A 20,711-nucleotide genomic window follows, 5' to 3' on the forward strand; every position below is an offset into this window, starting at 1 on the left:
CAACACAGGCAACACACAATACATTCCCTGGTTTTAATCAGAAAGAAGCCAGGATTCCTTTTGTACATTACTTGGAAGGGATGGCATCGCATCCTGCAGGAAAAGCTGTCTTCACTGATTAGCACAGCCTGGTGTGAAATCCTGAGCAAGTCTTATCCAGATTCATCCTGGCTGCCTTTGATACCTAAATGATGCTGCAGTTTTTCGAATTGGTCACCTCAAACACCATCACAGAGAACAGAAAGGTGTTGTCAGAGGACTGCTCAGAGCCAAGCCATCCCTTTCCACTCATTCCAGTGTGAACACTATTCAATCAGTGCCTGTAATTAGTGGGATAAATCTAGACCCTAATGCCTCTGCATTACTCAGCTATCTCAAAGGGAACTGCATAAACCTCCTGCATTCCGGCTGCGGATGTGAAGGATGAGCCGTGTGTGTCTCCCTGGATACCTCTGAGGCTGACCCAGGCCTTTCCCAGGACCTTCTCAGGTCACTCCTGATGCTCTGGGACTCCTCCCAGGCTCTCTGGGGCTGCTCCAAGTGCTCCTGGACTCCTTCCAGCACCTCTGCAGGAATATGTTGTTTATATGCCAGAAATATCAATCACCATAACCTTTATATTAAGCTGACTACCAGAGGACATTCAACCTCCAGCCACAGCCTTCACCGGGCTTCTATATCCTGCCATCTCCTTACCTGACCCAGCCACAGGATTGGATTATTGTTATCCAGGTGCAGATTCCAGGATGTGTACAAGCCATTTGTGTGTCACAGAGCTGGCTTGTGTCAGCAGAATTGAGGTCATGGCTGCCTTTGCCTCAGCCCACCCCACGGCGAGGCAGCAGGATGAGACTCCCTGCCCTGGGAGCTCCATTAGGAGCCTCTTTCAAGTTTTTGCTACAGTATGAAACAAGAAAAGATGCTGGGACTTGTAGACTCAGCTGGCATCACAATGAACACATACAACCATAAAAAGATTCTGCTGGAACAATAGTCAAACACGCTTAATAGAACTGTGACCAGTGGATGCACTGCCTGGGCAAGAACGTGCTCACAAAGCTGGGCGGTAGAATAAGGGACAGAGGAAAGGCAAGGGTGGTATTTATCCAGCCTGGGGTGTCTGGCTGCCTCATGACAGGGCTGCAGCACCCACACACAGCTCAGGATGGACGTGCCCATGTGGGGAAGCATTGGTAAGCAATGTCTAGCTCACACAGATCCCCTCACAGGCAGGACCTCCTCACTGGGGCCTTCCCCTCACAGCACACATGCCTCTACAGAGCTGCCATTGCAAGGCAGAGCACCTGCACCCCCCAAGCCTCTACACTCCCCTCACAGCTGCCAGGGCCCCCCGCACCCCCAGAGCCCTGAGACCCCCTGAGCCCTCAAAGCCCCTCAAGCCCTCACAGACCCTCGAGCCCCCCAGTCTCCTCACAGCAGGCAGACCCCCTGAGCCTTCAGGGCCCCCTGACCCCTCACAGCCCCCTCAGCCTCCCAAGCCCTCACACCACCCACCCCTCCCGCCACCCGCCCGCGCTCTCGCCCCGACAGCGCCCGCGCGCGCGGCCCGCCACCCTCAGGCGGGGCCGCGCGCCAGAAAGTGCTGGAACGTCGCTGCAGCCCGCGCGTGCGCACGCGGGGCTCTCCCCCCCCCCCCCCAACGCGGCGCTGCGGCGGCGAGCGGGACATGGGGACGGGGAGGGAAGGAAGCAGGGAGACCCGCCTGGAGGAGGGGAGGCGAGGGGCGGGGGGGAAGCGCTGGGGACCCGCGGGGAACCCGCCCTGTCCCGCAGTGAGGAGGAGCCGCCGCCTGCGCTGCGCAAAGCGCGCACTCGGGTCCGTGAATGGGCGGATGCGGCGGCCACCGCCCAGAGCCCGCTGCGGAGTCACTGCGACGGTTACCAGGGCACTTGGTTCTCCGCCAATCAAATGGCGTTAGCTCATCCCCCCAGGGCCGGCAGCCAATCGGCTTCGACATCAATCATTCAATTGAGCCAATCGGGAGCGCCGTGGGCGAGCTGGGGCGGGCACTCGCAGCTCCCGGCTGCCTAACTGTAAAGCCAACAGACAGGCGGGCGGGGCGAATAGGAGCCGTCGGTTTGAGTGACAGCAGCAGAGCCAATCAGATTCTCTCATTTTTAGAGCCTCGCTATAACTATCCAATCGTTGCTGCGGATGGCCGCCTGGGCGGGGAGAAGACGGCTGCGCGCGCATTCCGCTGCTATATAAAGGCTGGCGGTTGCCTCACGCAACCAGAGTCGGTTGGGGGAAGGTTAGGGTCGCTGGTAGTGCTTGGAGCCGCCGCCATCATGAGGGAGATCGTGCACCTGCAGGCCGGGCAGTGCGGGAACCAGATCGGAGCCAAGGTCCGGGCGGGGAAAGAGGGTGCGGGGGCGGGAGGGGAGCGCGCCCGGTCCGGCGTGGCCGCTGCTGACGCGCTTCTCTTCGGCAGTTCTGGGAGGTAATCAGCGACGAGCATGGTATCGACCCCACCGGCACCTACCACGGGGACAGCGACTTGCAGCTGGAGCGCATCAATGTCTACTACAACGAGGCCACAGGTAGGGCCCGGACCCACCCCCCCAGGCTCGCCCCAGCCCCCCTGGCGCGGTAGTCACGGCTCTCCCTGTGTTGCAGGCGGCAAGTACGTGCCCCGCGCCGTGCTGGTGGACCTGGAGCCCGGCACCATGGACTCGGTGCGCTCCGGGCCCTTCGGGCAGATATTCAGGCCAGACAACTTCGTGTTCGGTGAGTGCGCGGGGGCGGGAGGAGCCGCGGGGTGGGGCGGGCAGGGCACTGCGGGGCTGCCCCGCCGCACATGCTCCGAGGGACCGGCCCGGACGGGGCTAATCCTGGCGTGGAATACCGGGATTGCGGCTGGGAGCAGCTCCGAGGTGGCACCAGAGGTCGTTGCTCTTCCGATTCTCGTTACCGCCTCCGTGCGTGCCACCAGGAGAAGTGGAGTGGCTGCTGTATCATTGATAATTAATGTTTTCCCTGTGTCCGCCGAGCCACTGCAGAGGTGCCTGTGTGAAACCACAGCCCTGTGCTCGATAAGATAAAAGCTTTCATAGAGCCTGATGCTCTTAAGCTTTGCTTGCAAGCAATAAGCAGGAAGCAGTGACCGTAATCTAATACGAAAATGGCTCTTTTCCAGGTCAGAGCGGAGCAGGAAACAACTGGGCAAAGGGCCATTATACGGAAGGTGCTGAATTAGTCGATTCTGTGTTAGATGTTGTAAGGAAGGAGGCAGAAAGCTGTGATTGTCTCCAGGGCTTTCAGCTTACTCACTCCCTGGGTGGTGGCACAGGCTCTGGCATGGGTACCCTTCTCATCAGCAAAATCCGTGAGGAGTACCCAGACCGAATTATGAATACTTTCAGTGTGGTGCCCTCCCCTAAAGTGTCAGATACTGTAGTAGAGCCCTACAACGCCACGCTGTCGGTGCACCAGCTGGTGGAGAACACGGACGAGACGTACTGTATCGATAACGAGGCGCTGTACGACATTTGCTTCAGAACACTGAAGTTAACGACCCCCACCTACGGTGATCTGAACCACCTGGTGTCGGCCACCATGAGCGGTGTCACCACCTGCCTGCGGTTCCCGGGCCAGCTCAACGCTGACCTGCGGAAGCTGGCGGTGAACATGGTTCCCTTCCCACGTCTGCACTTTTTCATGCCTGGTTTTGCCCCGCTCACAAGCCGTGGGAGCCAGCAGTACCGGGCTCTAACTGTGCCAGAGCTCACCCAGCAGATGTTCGATGCCAAGAACATGATGGCGGCGTGTGACCCTCGTCACGGTCGCTATCTGACAGTGGCCGCCGTCTTTAGGGGCCGCATGTCCATGAAAGAGGTGGATGAGCAAATGCTAAACGTTCAGAACAAAAATAGCAGCTATTTTGTTGAATGGATCCCTAATAACGTTAAAACGGCAGTCTGTGACATTCCACCTCGCGGCCTCAAAATGTCTGCCACCTTCATTGGTAACAGCACGGCCATCCAGGAGCTGTTCAAACGCATTTCTGAGCAGTTCACTGCGATGTTCCGCAGAAAGGCTTTCCTGCACTGGTACACGGGCGAGGGCATGGATGAGATGGAGTTCACAGAGGCTGAGAGCAATATGAATGACCTGGTCTCTGAGTACCAGCAGTACCAGGATGCCACAGCCGAGGAGGAGGGGGAGTTTGAGGAGGAGGCTGAGGAGGAAGCTGAGTAAAGCTATGCAGTTGAACACCTGTAAATTTTGTTTAAAGTTGTATGAACTCTCTCATTCAAAAGTTCTGTTTGTGTTGTGTTATTATTGCTGTTTCCAAGTCACTCCCAATGCTGTACAGGCACCATTAAAGCAGTTTTCACAGTGCAAGTCCCCGTCTCCTCTGTTCACACCGGTAAGCTTCCCGCGTGCCGTCCCCGTAAGTGAGCCCGTAGATGTCCCGCAGGTCTGCAGAGAAAAACAACGCACTTGGCACGAGCACTGCCACCCTGTCCATGGCAACCCCCTTCTCTCCTGCCCTCAGCCAGCTGGTGCCCCGTTGTGTCACTGGCACGGTGGCAGTCCTCCTGGTGGTGTGGGGAGTGAAGAAATTCCCTGGTACTGCCTTAGAATCAGGCACTGCTGGAGGGGAACACATTTAACAAGGAGGCTAGAATTAACTCCAACCTGTATCTAAATTTAGGTACCTGCCCATGGCCCGTTGCAGCCTGGCCTGGCAGGAGCTTGAGCGGGGGCCACGGGAGGTTTGAGCTGCCTGGGCACAAAATGGTGCCATGGAGCTGCCACCCAGCACTGGGTGTTGCTGTTCTGCTGCAGCTCCTCAGCACCGCACACCCTGCAGGGAGCCCTGGCCTGGCCCAGGGATGCTGGGCACAGCTGTGACAGGTGACACCAAAGCTGTCCCATGCACACAGCCCTTCTGCAGTGATTTCAGAATTCACTGTAAAGGTTTTGAAAACCAGATGTTAGTGCAGCCTCTGCTTTTGGGCTGAGCTGAACACCTGGCAAGTGTCTGACACTGGTTTGTCTCATGAAAACCCTGTATTAACTGCAGCTTTTTAGGATGGAACCAGTTCATATGCTCAGCGTCAACTTCAAGTGACAAAGCTTGAAGGAGCTCCTTGACTGAGGAGCTGGACAGGAGGGAGCAGGCTGCTTCCCTGCTGAAGAAATTCTGTTCAGCGTTCTAAATTATAGCTGCTTTTGTTTAAAGGTTTTCTGCCTTAATTAATTTTCTCCACCCAGAGCTGGACTGGTTGGAGCAGTTAAAACTGTGCTGACTGGTGGCTCCAGAGGCAGGGAAGTGGGAATGTCTGCAGGAATGGGGCCCAGTGTCAGACCTGCACTCAACATTCTCCTCTCTGGTCTCTGCATCAGCCCAGCCCTGCCAGGAGAGTTGTTTTCCCACTCTTTGCTTTCAATCCTACCACATTTTATATCTTCTCCCATTTTCCCCCTCTGCACTGCAGTAAGGACAAGCAGTGAGTTCCGTTCTTCCCAGCTGAGCTCCATGACCTCCCACCCACATTGCTGAGCTGTGACCAAACACAGCAATGCATTAGTTGCTGATTTGTTGAGATTTTTTTAGCCTGGTACGTTAATGTTTTCAGGTGCATGGACACACCTGCCCCTTACTCACAAAATTCCTCCAGCCCTCTCCTTTTAGGCAGCCCAAGACGTCACAGGGCTCAAGCAGGGACTTGTCCTGTTGGCAAATACCATTTCCCCAGGCTTTTTGTGCTTTCTCAGCTCCTTCCTATCATCTACCTTTTCCTTTTTATCAGACTTCAAGCTTTTTAGAACAAATCCCTTTCCTGACATGTGACAGGTGGGATGTCACTGAGCCTCCCCTGCCTCGGCAGGGGGGTGGTGGCTGGAAATGTGAAGCCTAGGAGAGGCTGGCAGTGGGAATGCTGGGCATGGCACAGCTCCAGCACCTCGGCACAGACCGGAAAAAAATCCTGCTACCTGTGTGGAACATCTCAGGAATTGTTCACTTCTGTGCCACTCCAGCCCATAACAGCACTACTTAACCCAGTAATTAGTGACTCTCGTTTTCACTCAGCTGATGAACTTACGTGGTACAAAGCCCAAGTAGAAAGGTTTGAGTCCAGCACGGGTGTAAATTTTGGTGTCTGGCCAGTGTGTCCGGGGAAATCTCGTGCCCAAGGTATAAGGTGGATTTCTTTCCAAAAGCTGGAAAACAAAACAAAAAATCCCCACAACAACATGGAACGGTTTATTTTAAAACATACTATTTTTACCGAAGTCATGCGCTTTGACTCTGCATTATATAAAATATTTAAGCCAACATAAAGCAATTCTCTTTCCAGTCCTGCTTTCTTCTAATTAAGAGCTACATCACATCGTCCCTTTTTCCACTCCATAAATTTTTCTCCTGGCAGGTGTGGGCAGCAGTCCCTGCCACCTCCTCCTCCATGCCCACGGCATGGCCCAGGTGCTGTCCTTGGGATCCCTGCACTCCAGGCTGCAGAGATTTCTTCCCTTGGGGATCATCCCCAAGTCCCAAAGGCCTCATGCTCCTGCTCTGCTGTCCCTGGAGCTGGGCCTGCTCCTGTGCTGTGGCTGTGTTTGGGTTTGACACCCTTTGTGTTTCCATGACTCCCACCAACAGGAACAGCCTGAAATTCCCAGGCCAGGAGGAACAGGAAGGCTTAGGGAGCATTAACTGAAGGAAGAGTGTAAATCATCTCCCAGAAGCGTCCCTGCCCTCCAAGGCCAGATGCAGGCAAGGGGCTGGGCACCAGGGTGGGTGTCACAGCTGGGTGTCACAGCTCTGCAGCCACAGAACCCCTGAAAGTGTCCCTGGAGCTGTGCCAGGGATGTGGAGAGGGGATGTGGGTCACGGAGCCCAGCACACTGCAGGGCATGGAGCCCTTTGTGAGTGGGATGGAGCCCAGGCTGTGGCTCCTCGAGAGGATTTTTGCTTTGCCTGCTGCAGGCAGTGAGCAGTGATCCATGGCACATCTGTAACCGAGGACAACAAAGATTTAGGGCAGGAGATTAGTGGCTTGAAGTCGGAAGCTATCTTAGCTAGAAATGTGGCGTGATTCTCTCTGGTGCTGCCGAGCCCTGCGAGCCTGGATTCCACTGAATCCCATGGTGGACAGACACCTCCCTGGCTGATTCATGGCAAGGCAGGCGTTTCTGAAGGCATCGGGGGCAGAAAGGCTTGGCAAACAGCACATTTGGGGATAAATGCCTGGGTTTTGTTCTGTTTGCTCCATTTCAATTCCTATTCACTGCAGCAGCAAAGGAGAAGGAAGCCAGCACAGGGAAATACATTTCATCCAAAGCACAGCATTGCCCTGCTGCTCTCCCTGCTGACTCATTTCTTTCCAGCTGATTTCTCTGAGCTGGGGATCCTCAATCTTGGATGTTTTTCCTACATCAGCCCCATACGCTCGGGGACGCAGGCACGGCAGTGGGTCCCGGGGAGCAGGAAGGGCTGAGATGCTGCAGCCTGCGTTTAATGAGCTGGTCCACACAAGGCTGCTGCATCCCAGAGATCTCGCTGCATCCCGGAGATCTCGCTGCATCCAGGGATCTCACGCCATCCTGGGGACAGGGAGGGATGTGTAGCTCTGAATGCAAACTATCAGCTGCTGCGGGAGGGATCTCGTTTTCCCGTGCCGGGGGATTATGTGTCATTGTATGGGAGCTCTTACAGCAAGGGAACAACAGTTTTTCAGAAGGGATAATTCTGCATCCTTCCCAAAAGGAGGAGAAAGAAGATCGAGATCCCTTTAAGGCAAATTGTGTTAGGAAGGGAAAAAGCCTTACAACCAATTAAAAGGGAGACGTATCACAGGAAGCCATCCAGCACTGCCAACCAGACAGAGGAGATGTATTCCATACGGGAAGTGCAGATAGTTGCATCCTGTATTTCTGCACTCAGAGCAACATTTTTAACAGCCGCTCTTGACCCAGCCCTCATAGATTTGCTTAATCCTTTTATGAACTCATTTACCCTCCCTTAATGTCCCAAGGAAACAAGTTACAGAATTTAATTGCTCGTGGTTTTTTTCAGCGTTACCTGACAGTGTTTGATTTTGCTTGTACTTATATCCCAGTTCTAACTGTACTATTGAAAATTCGGGTGGATCAGCATTATGCACATTGTTATTTCAATAATCTATAATCTATAATCTACCTGACGTCGGTCAAATTCCTTCATGGCTTTCTTCACAGATAGGATGTAGTTCATGCCAATGTTGTCAGTGGCACAGGGGATGAATCCAGTGTACCCTTTGGATGGAGGCAAGAGAGAACATTTTCTGCTTGAGAACATACATTGATCATCTAAAGATCAGCCACTCTGAGAGTGGAGGAGACTGGGATGAATATAAAACCTTAAAGTATAGGAAGGAAAAATTAATCTGTTTAAAGTGTAAAATTAACTCTTACACATGGGGTATCTTCTCTGAAAGAGGTGTTTTTTCCTTATGATTTCCAAGGAAAACAAAATGGCCTGAGCTGGTTTTTGTTGGTCTCCATGTGGTATGGGAGAACCATCTCATTTTCTTAGTTTTTTTTTTACATCCACAACTCTTTCACATTCTCTCCCAACTTAATACACATTCAGGGGCTAACAACAAGCTGTCCAATCTTTTTTCCTCATCTGCTCTGCCCATCCAACAAATTCCCACAAGAGAAAATTTATAAAGTCTAAAACTACATAAAACCTAGTGAGGTAGAACTGAAAAGCAGCCCAAACTCCCTCTTTCCAAAGGAAAGCTTTGGAGAGAGGAGTTCGTCTTCTGCATCCTAAAGTATGGACTCTCTCTCCTTTTAACTGAAATATTGTGATCCCTGTACTCCCGTGAGCCACTGCAGAGTGAAGGGTCCCATCCTCTGGAGTCAGACCCTTGAGGGAGGAGCTCAGCACATCACCTGTCACAGTTCTCCTGCTGCACAGGAATGTTCTCCCAGAGCAAGTGGGGAGGTCACAGAACACCCCTTGTTGGACAGGGTTTATGCCTTTGTGGTGGTGCCATACACCCCTGTGTGTGGATTTGGTCATTCAGGAAAACATCTGATTTCTAGGAGATGAATAACCACCCCAGCAGGGTGGGGCAGAGCCCAAGGCCCAGCTCTCCTCACCCTCTGGAGCTTGGCCCCACAGCTGCAGGGAACCGAGGTGGTTCCTGAATCCCTCCCAGTGCCCACGGGCACAGAGTGGCATCCACAGGATGACAACATCCCAAAGAAACGCCCATGCAGGGAGAGGAGCAGGGATATTTTCCATCCCAAACGAACTGGAGACACTGGGCAACACCTCTGAGGTTTCCCCATGGGGGAGATGGGTCACAGCAGTTCTTCAGAGCTGCAGCCTCGTGCTGCACGTGCCCTCCCTGTGTTTTACCAAAAATGGCTTTCTGCTGGATGGCATTTGGCACAGGCAGCACTGGCAAGGTGTAATCCGCCGTCGCCCCTCCTGGCAGTGCCACACCTCCGGTTTGTAGCTGCTTGAAACAAAAGGAGAAAGAAAAGAAAACACCAGTAAAACCCGCTTCTTCCCTTGGCTGCAGAGCTTAAAGCACTGCCAGGAGCTGGGAACGGCAACTGCCATTTCCAGTTCTTCCCAGCTTTACACTGAGAGCTACCCCAGCGATTTCTGGGAAGGTCAAATTATGAGATGAGCAAGTAGCAGAGCTTGAAGGGGTTTGCAAAATCCCCATGGAGAACAAGGGGAGCTTTGGGCACTGTGCAAATCTGTTCCTGAGGGCAAGGAGCGGGAATGCCCCTTCTTGGGATTTACATCCAAGCCAGCTTTTGACTCCATGCGTCAAACCTCTAATCTCTGCCTTCAGAGGATTTGCAGAGCCATGGCTGCAGGAACGTGACAAAGGCTGTTGCTGGGTCCAGAGGAAATAAAAGGATTTTTTAAAAAAATAATAAATATAAAAAATTTTTTTAAAAACATAAAACATGTTGGTCTGGAGTGATACTGGCTGTGCTGTGCTCAACAGCCCCCAGCTCCACGGGCAAATCCCAGTACTTAAATGTTTAAATGTTAATCAGTGTTTAAATGAGGGGTAACAATGGTGGGAAATTCAGGTGGGGGAGATACAGGGTCAGAAATGTAACCAAAGGTGCTGGGAGTGCTCTCTTTTGGGGAGGAGGAGGAGGAGGAGAAGAAAAAGGCAGAGAAGGAGGAAGAAAAAGAGGAGGAAGAGGCAGCCTCAGGGCTCCAAGGACACCCTAACGAAGCTCAAGCCTGGCTGCCCAGCACAGCCTAACACAACTTCAGCAACTGGAATTGAAGCCAAACCCATCCAAATGAGAAGTTAAGCCTTTTTGATTGGGAAGCCTAATTAACAACTAAAACCATTTCCTGAACATGGAGTAGGTTTGCTACTCCTGGAAACATTTGTGTACCTGCTCTTTCTCTACACGACACTCTTAACTCGGCCCTTGCCACCCACACCCGAGTGAAATTCCCTCCTCGCTCCCTCCAGCCCCCAAGCCCGCTCACCATTTTGCCCCCTCCACAGTTACACTGGCAGGTTCCAGCTGCTTTCCCCAGACAACAGGCCAGGGGTGGCTTGGCCACCTCCCTCTGCAGCTCCTCAGCCGCGGGGTGCAGGGCGAGCCCCCGGAGCGGCTCCTGGGGCAGCCAGGTCTGCCGGGCGCCGGGCGCGGCCGTGTCCGGGGGGCTCCGCCAGTGCGTGGGGTCCATGTGGGCCATCATGGGCTCCTCCGGCGCTGGCGTGACCACGGGTTGTGGCCCAAGGGGTACTTCAGGAAGGCTGTTGATGGGCTGGAAGGTGACATACCCTGAAGGACAGACACTGAGTTAGGGGATAGGAGTGGCCCGAAGAGGATGAGGGGTTCCCATTATCCCCATGTGCCTCCGGGGGAATGGGAAGGAGCCTGGAGGTCAGTGGTGTAGAATGAGAATAGCTCGAGTTGGAAGAGACCACAAGGATCCACTCCATGCACATCCCATGGCTGTGCCGTCAGCCCCATCGACAAACTGGCCTGCACAGAAAACCCTGCACCAATCCGAGCTAAATAACACTTGTATATTCACCTAAATGGTAAAATATCACCAGCCAAGTTAAAAAGTAGTAAAAGGGAAAAAAATCCTCAATCCTTAACTCCACGTGGCTGTGTCTGTCCACCCCAAACAGAGCCCCCTCCAAGGAATTCTTGCTCTGGCACCGTTGCTGCTCATCGAGGAAAGGATCTGCTGTAACACTGGCTGGAAAAAATTTATCTTACATCCAGCAAATGTGAAATATCTCCACTGTGAGCCAGGGGCAGAGCCCTGTGATTTGAGACTTCGCAGGGACAGCTGAGCTTGGCAACTTTTGTCTTATTTCCCCTTAAAGATCCCCCATGCCGTGGCTCCTCGAGTGCCCCAGCCCTGGTTCAGGCACTTTCTCTTCCTCTGTGCCAGCAGTGAAGCCCATTTTTCCCTCCTCTGTGGTTCCAGACGAGGATCACTCGTCTACCCCACAGCCACCTTTTCCTTATTGGAAAACTTTTATTATGTCAGCTTTGTCTTTTTAAAACAAACCAAATTCCTTCCATTTTTGTACTCATAGGTCGTTTCTTTTCCACCCTCTGGTCATTACAGCCTTCCTCTGAGCTCCCCTAGGGAGCACATCTGCATCCCGGGGCTGAGCCTGCAGGATGAGGCACCGTCTTCCAGCAGAGGCTCCATCTGCAGACAGTCTGTTCATCTGCAGTGCTGGATTGGTGTGGGACTCGATCTCAGGTGTTTTCCAAGCTGAATGATTCCATGATTTCTGCAAATCTGCAGAAATCAGCAAAATCTGCCCATTTTCTGCACAAGTATAAGCTTCTGGTGGGCATTTAGCTTTGCAATCTGCCCAGAATCACAGAATAATGTGTATATATTCTGTATATAACTTATAAAATATGCTCTATGCAACTGAATTATCAAGTGTCCAGGCTGGCAACAAAATAAAGAAAAATCCTTGATTAGAATGATTCTTCAATCCAGAGTGCAAATTTTAAAGCAGGTTTACTTTTTACTTCATTATTAATGAGAATGTTGCATCTACTCTCTCCCACAAACCAAAGGAAAGGGAAACTTAGGTTGTTCTGTACTTGAGAAACCCCTAAGAGGTCCTTTTTATGACCCTGGGATTTGCAAACTGATCAATTCTGAAAGGCTGCTCAGTGAGGTGCAAAATGAAAAGCCAGGAGAGCACAGTGCTTTTGATTTGAGTAAATATCCCCATTTTCAGGTCAGGTTCCTGGGGAGCCCACAACCAGTTCCAGCATGGATGATGGATAATTCAGCACATCCCTGGCTGATCTCATGGAATCACAAAATATCCTGAGCTGGAAGGGCCCATCAAGATCATCCAGTCCAACCCCTGGCCCTGCCCAGACCCCCCAACAGCCCCACCCTGGGCATCCCTGGCAGCGCTGTCCAAACGCTCCTGGAGCTCTGGCAGCCCCGGGGCCGTGCCCATTCCCTGGGGAGCCTGGGCAGTGCCCAGCACCCTCTGGGGGAAGAACCTTTCCCTGATATCCAACCTAAATTCCCCTTGCCCAGCTCCAGCCGTTCCCTGGGTGCTGTCACTGGTCACCAGAAGGAAGAGATCCCCCAGAGCAGAGCCTGATTTCACTTCCAGCAAGAAAACAAATGGGGTTGAACTGATAGAAAGCAGCAAAGTACTTGGTGCCCATCAACGAGGCTTTATCAAAGCCAGACCTTGAGAAAAAGTCTTGAGACCGAGTTTGCCAAAGGCAGCCACAGGCCTGGCACTGCCATGAGCTCTTTGATCTCCATCACATAAAACACCCAGAAGGACACCAGGCAGCACCTGGGGAGGGTTTCAGGGATTGCACGGGGCCAGCTGGACAGCAGGAGCTGTTGGGGACCTTATCAGCACAGCCAGGGGTGGCTCCCCATGGCCACGTTCTTCAGGACCTCCCTAACGAGCAGCGAACGTGAGCTCTGGCACTGGCAACCAGGAGAGAACCAGAATAATGAGAGAGCAACTCGGTCAACTGGTTAGTTGGGTCTGTCCAAGCTCTATTTTAGTCCAAAGAAATGCAAATTCAAATCTCCAGGAATTAAGCCTGTAAACACCACCTGTGTAGTGGAGGCCTGGATCCTGGAAAACAGGGCCAGGAGGAGCAGAGAGGCCAAAAGTCTGCAAGAAGCTGCACGGCACGAATTCCCCGTGAGAAATGAGAAAGCAACACTTTGGTGTGGCATCCCCAGGGAAATAAAGACCCAGACCCCATATGGGCACATCATCCTGGAGGAAACTCATTCCCACTGCCCAGGGCATCCACAACAGCCACGGCTCAGCCACGGGATGGGACGTGGCAAATGTCCCCAAAGGACGGCACATCCCCGAGGGGCTGGTCAGGATCACAGGGCAGCTCTGCTGTGCCTGGTTTGGGGCTGCTCAGCACGGACCAGGCACTCTGCCCAAAGGGCTGGGACTTGGTAGGAGATTCCTGCAAATTCCCAGTGCTGGGAATCCACATGAGCCTGTCTCTGATGGAGGAGATGGGGCCTGTTAGCAAAGTGGGGAAGGGAAAGAAAGGAAAAGGATGGAAAGGGAAAGCACAGGAGTCCTTCTGCTGTGCTGAGGAGGAGCAGCAAGAAGCAAAATCAATCCCAAGCTGTCAGAGCTCAGAGCTGAGCGAGCTCTGCACCAGGCAGGTGAGCCAGGAAAGGATCTGAGGTAGGAGACCAGATCTTCCCCAGAAAGATGGATTCTAGCCTGTGGAATTGTGCTGGGCTTGACAGGGATAGAGGTCATTATCTTTGCAGCAGCTAATACAGGCCATGTTTGGGATTTGTGAGCGAGCAGCTGTGTGGGGTTTAGTTGCCAGCCAGGGTTAAACCACAACAGGAATTCTGGAAGAATCAGGGAGTGAGTTCATAATATGCCATAAAATCACTTATCTTCATCTAACTGAAGATAACCTGAGAACTCAAACTCTCCTCTCCACAACACAAGAATCCCCATCCTCACAAGCTGAGGCTGAGAGCTCCAACTCCTCACTCTGCTGCTCTCCAGGTGTCAGTGCTCCTACACCAGAGCTGTGATTGCTCCGAGGAAAATACCCCATTTCACCCAGCAGCCTACCAAGGACGGGTGGGCACAGATCCCAGTACTGGTAATTAACCCTGTGCTCATTAGCAGGGTCCATTTGCTCACCTGGATGCTCGATGTGGTAATGGAGCTCAAGGAGGTTTTCCTTGTTGTCCAGTGGTGCCAGCACGGAGCGATGGCTCTTGCTGACAGTGGGATCCATCAGCACATCGTGGGTGGTTCTGCCGTAGGTATTCCCAAACCTGAAGGTGAACTGAGGGACGTAGCCCCCATAGCTGAGGAGGAAACCGGAAAAGAGCCATCACCGAGGCAGCAGTGGGAGCTGGGGACTGGTGGGATAATCATGGAATCCCAGACTGGTTTGGGCTGGAAGGGACCTTAAAGCCCATCCAGTGCCACCCCTGCCATGGGCAGGGACACCTCCCACTGTCCCAGGCTGCTCCAAGCCCCAATGTCCAGCCTGGCCTTGGGCACTGCCAGGGATCCAGGGGCAGCCCCAGATGCTCTGGGCACCCTGTGCCAGGGCCTGCCCACCCTCCCAGGGAACAATTCCTTCCCAGTATCCCATCTAACCCTGCCCTCTGGCAGTGCAAATCTGCTGCAGAGCTTTTGTACCCTGGAAAGGCCCTGTCCAGGAGCCCAGGGAAGGTGATGGATGGGATGTGCCCGTGAGCCCGGGTGGAGCCGCAGCGCAGGGGCAGAACCAAGACCACACGTGTGGTTACACAGGAGGCCGGGGGCAGTGTCTGTGTTTCACACACATGTTCTCATCTGGCAGCATGAAAACTGGCTCAGTTCACAGGCGTGTACAGGCACAGGCCTTTGGTTCATGGAGAAATGCAGGATGAGGTCAGGGAGCTGCACCTGTGGATGGGAAACTCCCAGCACAGCCTGCAGTGGCTTTGGCAGCACCAACATCCACAGTCCCCCAGTTAAAATATCATTTGCAGTTCAGCGTTTAAACTTTGCAGTGCCTCTGCTCTGACACACAGTGAGTAGCTGAGAAAATCCCAGTGTCTCTTGTTCAGTACTGAAACTCAGAAATCAGAATAATTCCTCACTTGCACCCTCCTCTCTCTGCTCACAGCGAGGAGTGGGCCTGGGCTGGTGAGTCCACCCAGGCACTGCCTGGCACAGGGTGGGCACAGCGAACGTGGTCAGCCCCGGGAACAAATACAGCTCTGGTTGTTTGGGATCTCTCCGCTGCCCAAGCCCTGGGATGGGCACTGTGACTCGGTGGTGGCCGAGGGCAGGGCAGATGCTGCAGCTCTGGCTCTGCTCCGAGCCACCATGAGAAACTCGAGCTGCTCCAGTCTCAGATTTCCTAATGGTGATGTTATTCCAGCACTGAAGAAAGGTAGAGCTGCCAGTTGCAAGGGACAGACAGAAATATTCCATCAATGAGCGCAGCGTGGATCCGGGGATAAAGCCAGATGATGCATGAGGATCATAAGATGATGAGTAAGTACTTTCCCTTCCAAATAGTTTAAACAACAGCAAGCAGAGCCGTGCATTTACTCTTGGCAGGTTTCCCCACTCTGCACGCAGGATTCCTCCCCGGCAGCTCGGTGGCTCATCCCCAGGGATTCTCAATGAGTCTTGCAACACAGGGAAGCAACACCAGGATGATAAAACTGAGCGAGGGCACAAATGACACAGCCCAAATAATTACAGGATGGCTGGAGGGATTTTGATCACGGACAAAATAATGGTTGGGCTGAGAAAGGGCTCCGTTCCCCCGCGATTAAACACGAGGTCAGCTGAGCGAGTCGGTCTGGGTGCACAGAGAGGGATCTGCCATGGAGGGAGCTATGAGTGCTGCTGGTGAAAGCCTGGGGAAGGGACCAGCCTCAGCAGGGCTGTTTGTGCCCCTGTGCTGAGGTGTTGATCCCTTTTGGGGATCCCTCTTTGGGGGTTCAGGCTGGTGAGCACCAAAAACCCGCTCGCCTGAGGCTGAGCCCGGCTCACCCTGCCCTTGCTCAGCCCTATCTCCTCCATCGCCACTCCCAGGCTGCCACCCAAACCTGCTCTGCCTCCCTGGTCGCCAGCAAAGCCTTGGCCCTGGGCCCACCCTCACTTGTCTCCAAACCCTTCCCAGCTCCGCAGAGCCAGGACAGGGCTGTGCCCAGGATTCATGGACTGACACCTTCTCTGCCCACCCAGACCTTCCCAAGGCATCCCACTCATTGGGTTTAGGCTTCCCAGTGCTCTTGAGCGCTGTGGTGGCTTTTCAAACTCCTGCTGTGACCATTGCCTGGCCTGAGTGTCAACAACGTGCTTTGGTGTTCCCGTGGTGTTTGTAGGTTCAGTGGCACAGGCAGGTGCAGCACATGGGACACCTGGTGACATCCTGGACACAAACCCTCCTCCCGTGACACCCCAGTGCAGGGCTCTGCTGATGATGCCCTTCAGGCAGCTCTTCCTCGCCCTCAGCCACCCAAAGCAGACACAAAGCAGCGCCCTCAGCACCCACGGGGGCTCAGGGGGTGCCCTGAGCCTGCACAGCACCAATAAATGCAGCAGCAGCATTTGGTTCCTCCTCCAGAGGTCGAAGCAGCTCCGGAGAGGAGCAGCCCCAGCTGCTGTGTCCATACCTGGGCTTGGAGCTGCCCCTGAGGGAGCTGCAGGCAGCCAGGGGTGAGCAAGGGAAGGTGTTGAGGCTTTTGGGGCTGCAATTCCAGCCATGGCTCCCTCCTTGCTGTCCCTCGTCATTCCCAAGCTGCTGCCAGCACAGCTTTGACAGCACACACGGAATGTCCCATCAGATGGCCACAGCAATGCAAAAAGGAGTTTAAAACCCCCAACCTCAGAGCTTTTGTGAGTGGGAAGGTACAGAGATCAGTAATGGAAAATGCTGCCTGTCACTGTGATGGGAAGGGCTGATTTGGTCGTCACTGCAGGAGCAGCCTTGAGGAAACCTGCTCCACCCTCTCCCTGTGGCTGGGATCTGCCCCCACTGTTCCTGCCCTGCACCCACAGGACATGGCTGGCATTCCCTGTGCCAGGGCTCACAGCCTGGTTTGCCTCAGCCTGGGCTAATCCAAGGGATTCTGTACCCACAGCAGCTGCTTTTCCCTTGGGGACCACCCAGCCCTTCCCACCCCCTTTACACACCCAGACCAGGTCTCACCCCACACACAGCTTCTTAATTCACAGCAATTCCCTTGTTCTTCCCGTTCATATCTTACCTTCTCCCCTGTAAATCATTGCCTCATATCCAGGGTTTCTTCTTTCCAAGCCTTTAGAGGAGAGCATCACAAAAAGCTTTGGAAAGAAATCCAACTACTTGTGGAGTAAATCACTAGACTTTCCAGTCCCTGACCCAGCAGCAGGACAGGGCTCCAGCCTAGTGACCAGAGGGTGTCACATCTGTACAACCATTTACTTAAAGGAGACTTCCAAAAATCATTGATGCAACTATTACGACAGTTTGGAAGCCAAACCCTGCCCAGTAGCTCTGGTGGCATTTGGCAGCTTAAAAGAAATGGGAAAAAAGAACAATTTTGGCTTTGCTGTCCACACACTATGGCATGGTCTGTCACTCTACCCTTCTGTAAGGTGCTGCTTCTCCTGGAGCTCTGTGTCCTTCAGAGCACTGTTACATGGGTTATTGAATTGGTCTTTAAGAAAACCCAAAACATCACGAGTCATAAATTCTCCCTGATCCCAACCAGAGCTATTTGCATTGGAAATGGATGTTTTGCATGAACTTACCCAGGGATGTGGTAGGGGTTTCGAGGGAAGATGCTGCTTCCCTTGTAGGATGCCATGGTGATGTTACAGCTGGTGGTGGGGAGGGGGGGAAGGAGACGCAGCTCAATGCGGTCACCAGGGGAGCCTTTGTGATGTCAGCCCCCACGAGGTTCCATCTGCAGCGCAAAACCCCTCAGCTTCTCCTGGACACAGCTCTTTCTTTCCCCACCTGGAAGTTTTGGACAAACACAGGAATATTACAGCGTTTGTCAGGTTGCCTGAGGGCTCCCAGCCCTGGAGACAGCAGTGCCAGATGTTCCCCGTGAGCGGCCCCAGCACAAACACGTGTCCGTGGTTCACATCCAGCACCAGCACTCTGGAGAGCCCAGCTGTGCCTGCCTGGTCAGGCCATGTGCTCCTGCTCCCAGCAGGGAAAGCTCGAGGCACAGGCTCAGGGATTCCCTGGGCTCAGCCATCCCTCCTCTCCCCGCTCCCCGCTGCCCTCCCGGCCTGCCTGTCTGAGGGTGGCATGATCCTTCACTGCCTGATTCCTGCAGGGTAAAGCTTGCTCCCATTCCCAACACAACGTGGCCACGTTGCCTTGCAGGTGCTGGGTTTCTCCCTGCCCAGAACAGGGGCTCCTGTTTGCTGAACAGCCCAGACTGGTTTGGGTTGGAAGGGACCTGAAAAATCACCTTGTCCCACCCCCTGCCATGGGCAGGGACACCATCCCAGGCTGCTCCCAGCCCCAATGTCCAGCCTGGCCTTGGGCACTGCCAGGGATCCAGGGGCAGCCCCAGCTGCTCTGGGCACCCTGTGCCAGGGCCTGCCCACCCTCCCAGGGAACAATTCCTTCCCAATCTCCCATCCAGCCCTGCCCTCCTTCATCTTAAGGCCATTCCCCGTTGTCCTGGCACTCGATGCCCTCATGCACCTCCTGTACACTGCACTGATCAGCTCACAGCTCCTGGGGAATTAAAACATGGGATATTTTGCATGTGAACTTAGCACTGGTCACTGCTGCAGTTTAAACTTCTTGCATGTGTGACGTTTGAATTAAAAATTAAGTATTTATGAATGTGCTTGACTTTTAGACATCTCACTGAGCTGAGTGTTCTTCAGCCCTGCAAAAAGTACATAGTAGCTTCTGAAGCTGAAAATTGTTAACTTCTTTCTCCCTGAATTCCCCTCCCAGCTGACTGGAATTGCAATTGGAGCTGCAGTTGCACTGCTGCTTATAGCAGTTGTTGTGTTTGTCGTGTACAGAAGAGTGAGACAGTCTAGTAAGTACTTGAGAACCATGTAAGTTTTCAAACCAGTTTTCCCATCAGTCTTGAGTCTTTTTGTAATTTTCTGCGGTAGCTGTTTGCTGTAGGGGAGTGGTTCTTGCAGGACAACAGCTTTAAAGGGTGAAGAACTTGTGTTGCTTCACTTGCCCAGGTCTGAACCCAGAGCTGTCTGTGCAGGACCTGCAGGGTTTTATTTCTTTGGTGTCTGAGCAGTATCAGCCTCTGTGAATTATGCAAATGGTTTCAGCCCTGCTGTGATTTCACTGTCACAGTAAGGAGAAAGGATTGAATTAGAGGTTTCCCTGAGGAGATTAAAACTACCCACTCCTTCTGTCTGTGTGGAGAGCACTTTGTCTCCTCCAGGGCTGAGGTAGAACCCCAAGCCAGCCCTGCCTTGGTGGGGCTTGGCCAGAGCTGGGGAATGAGGGATCCCAGGGAGGTTTAAGTTCCAAATGCTGCCCTGAGCTGTTCTGGAGGCAGCAAAGTCACCGAGCTGTGCTCAGGTGTTCTCCCCCAGCTGCTAAAGGTGGTTTCTGATGTGCTGCTTCTGTGTTCCAGAACAACTTCAGCCACACGTGCCTCAGTACAGGTTTCGCAAGAGGGACACAGTGATGTGTGAGGGGCAGAAGATCATTAGGAAGGTGAGGGCACCTGGCCCAGGGGGAGGGAAGGAAAGGAAAGATTGAAATCCAGTTTAGGAGGTGTAAAGTTTGCAATACTTGACTTGCTGAGCCTGGCCCAGGGCCTTCAGCCTATCAAATCTCACTGGGAATTTGTGGATGTTTCAGAACTCCTGGAATACTGACTGGATTGCTGATGGAGCAGCAGTAGCTTCTCCTTTTGGTCAAACCTTTCTTTTTTCAAGAACATTTGCAGCCAGTGAAGATAGAAATAAATCAGTGAATATCTAACTCCTGTATGGAATTGATTAAACATCCCAGAATCCCAGACTGGTTTGGGTTGGAAGGGACCTTAAAGATCATCACCTCAAGGCCTAATTTCCCTCAAACTTATATCTGAGAAGATAAAAATGCTGCTTTGACTCCTGTCCTTGGTGCCTAAATGGAGAGATCTGATATCCCCAGCCTTTATAAAATCTATTTGAGTTTGCCCAAATACCTAAGCTCTGAGCAGGGGCAACCCCAGGGGCTGCCAGGGGTACGATGGCTCAGCTCAGAGGGGCACAGTGAAAGACCAAGAGGGAACAGGCACAAGGGAAAGGTCCACCAGGCGCCAGGAAAAAGTTCTTCATGGGCACGGGACAGGGTCAGGGGTGCGGGTGGCATCTCCAACCCTGGAGATTCTCAAAGCCCAGAGCACCCCAAGGGAACTTTGAAATTAGCTCAGCTTTTAGTGGACAGGTTGATAAGGGACCTACAAAGTCTCCTCCCAGCCTAAAGCACCTGATTTTAACACTGAGATGAAAAAGTTGCTTATTGAAATGCAGCACCAACCAACAACCCCAGGCCCATCCAGGTCCCACCAGCCCAAGGGGATTTGGGCCAGCACCTTTCCAGCATTTCCAGAAACTCCCCTGAAAACTCTCTTCTCTGAATGGTCTGTGGCTGCTTCCTCCAAACCCAGGGGTCACACACTCCCCAAAGAGCTACTGAACAGCCACACTGAAATATCAATTCTCAGGGCAGACACCTGG

The 20,711-nt window shown here is 53.2% G+C and overlaps 2 protein-coding genes and 1 long non-coding RNA gene across 3 annotated transcripts; 1 reads left to right on the forward strand and 2 right to left on the reverse strand.

Annotated features, from left to right (window-relative positions):
• Positions 1-19: 19 nt before the first annotated feature.
• LOC109144402 lies at positions 20-1,324 on the reverse strand. The gene is made up of 2 exons (XR_002045171.3): positions 697-1,324; positions 20-566 (listed from the first exon to the last, which is right to left on the reverse strand). It is a non-coding gene; the product is annotated as an uncharacterized LOC109144402 (long non-coding RNA).
• A 914-nt stretch (positions 1,325-2,238) lies between these two features.
• Positions 2,239-4,365, forward strand: TUBB4B (tubulin beta 4B class IVb). The gene is made up of 4 exons (XM_039561781.1): positions 2,239-2,366; positions 2,453-2,561; positions 2,638-2,748; positions 3,158-4,365. The coding sequence occupies exons 1-4, from the start codon at positions 2,310-2,312 to the stop codon at positions 4,216-4,218; spliced, it is 1,338 nt and encodes a 445-aa protein (XP_039417715.1). The 5' UTR covers positions 2,239-2,309; the 3' UTR covers positions 4,219-4,365.
• On the reverse strand, positions 4,334-20,704 carry FAM166A (family with sequence similarity 166 member A). The gene is made up of 8 exons (XM_019284779.2): positions 20,567-20,704; positions 17,790-17,997; positions 14,181-14,350; positions 10,496-10,797; positions 9,383-9,485; positions 8,171-8,265; positions 6,075-6,192; positions 4,334-4,443 (listed from the first exon to the last, which is right to left on the reverse strand). Exons 2-8 carry the CDS (start codon positions 17,843-17,845, stop codon positions 4,355-4,357), a joined length of 933 nt encoding a protein of 310 aa, XP_019140324.2. The 5' UTR covers positions 17,846-17,997; positions 20,567-20,704; the 3' UTR covers positions 4,334-4,354.
• Positions 20,705-20,711: the final 7 nt, after the last annotated feature.

The sequence above is a fragment of the Corvus cornix genome, chromosome 17 (genome assembly GCF_000738735.6).
Source record: "Corvus cornix cornix isolate S_Up_H32 chromosome 17, ASM73873v5, whole genome shotgun sequence".
NCBI classification, from domain to species: Eukaryota; Metazoa; Chordata; class Aves; order Passeriformes; family Corvidae; genus Corvus; species Corvus cornix.

Excerpts from the sequence above, each read along its gene's own strand:
- FAM166A (XM_019284779.2), bottom strand. The coding sequence starts at position 17,845 with ATGGCATCCTACAAGGGAAGCAGCATCTTCCCTCGAAACCCCTACCAC. Across the intron at positions 14,351-17,789 it reads AACCCCTACCACATCCCTGG|CTATGGGGGCTACGTCCCTC; the intron begins GTAAGTTCATGC and ends TTTCCTCCTCAG. Across the intron at positions 8,266-9,382 it reads CCAGCAGAAAGCCATTTTTG|GGTACACTGGATTCATCCCC; the intron begins GTAAAACACAGG and ends CTCCATCCAAAG.
- TUBB4B (XM_039561781.1), top strand. The coding sequence starts at position 2,310 with ATGAGGGAGATCGTGCACCTGCAGGCCGGGCAGTGCGGGAACCAGATC. Across the intron at positions 2,367-2,452 it reads GGAACCAGATCGGAGCCAAG|TTCTGGGAGGTAATCAGCGA; the intron begins GTCCGGGCGGGG and ends TCTCTTCGGCAG. Across the intron at positions 2,749-3,157 it reads GCCAGACAACTTCGTGTTCG|GTCAGAGCGGAGCAGGAAAC; the intron begins GTGAGTGCGCGG and ends GCTCTTTTCCAG.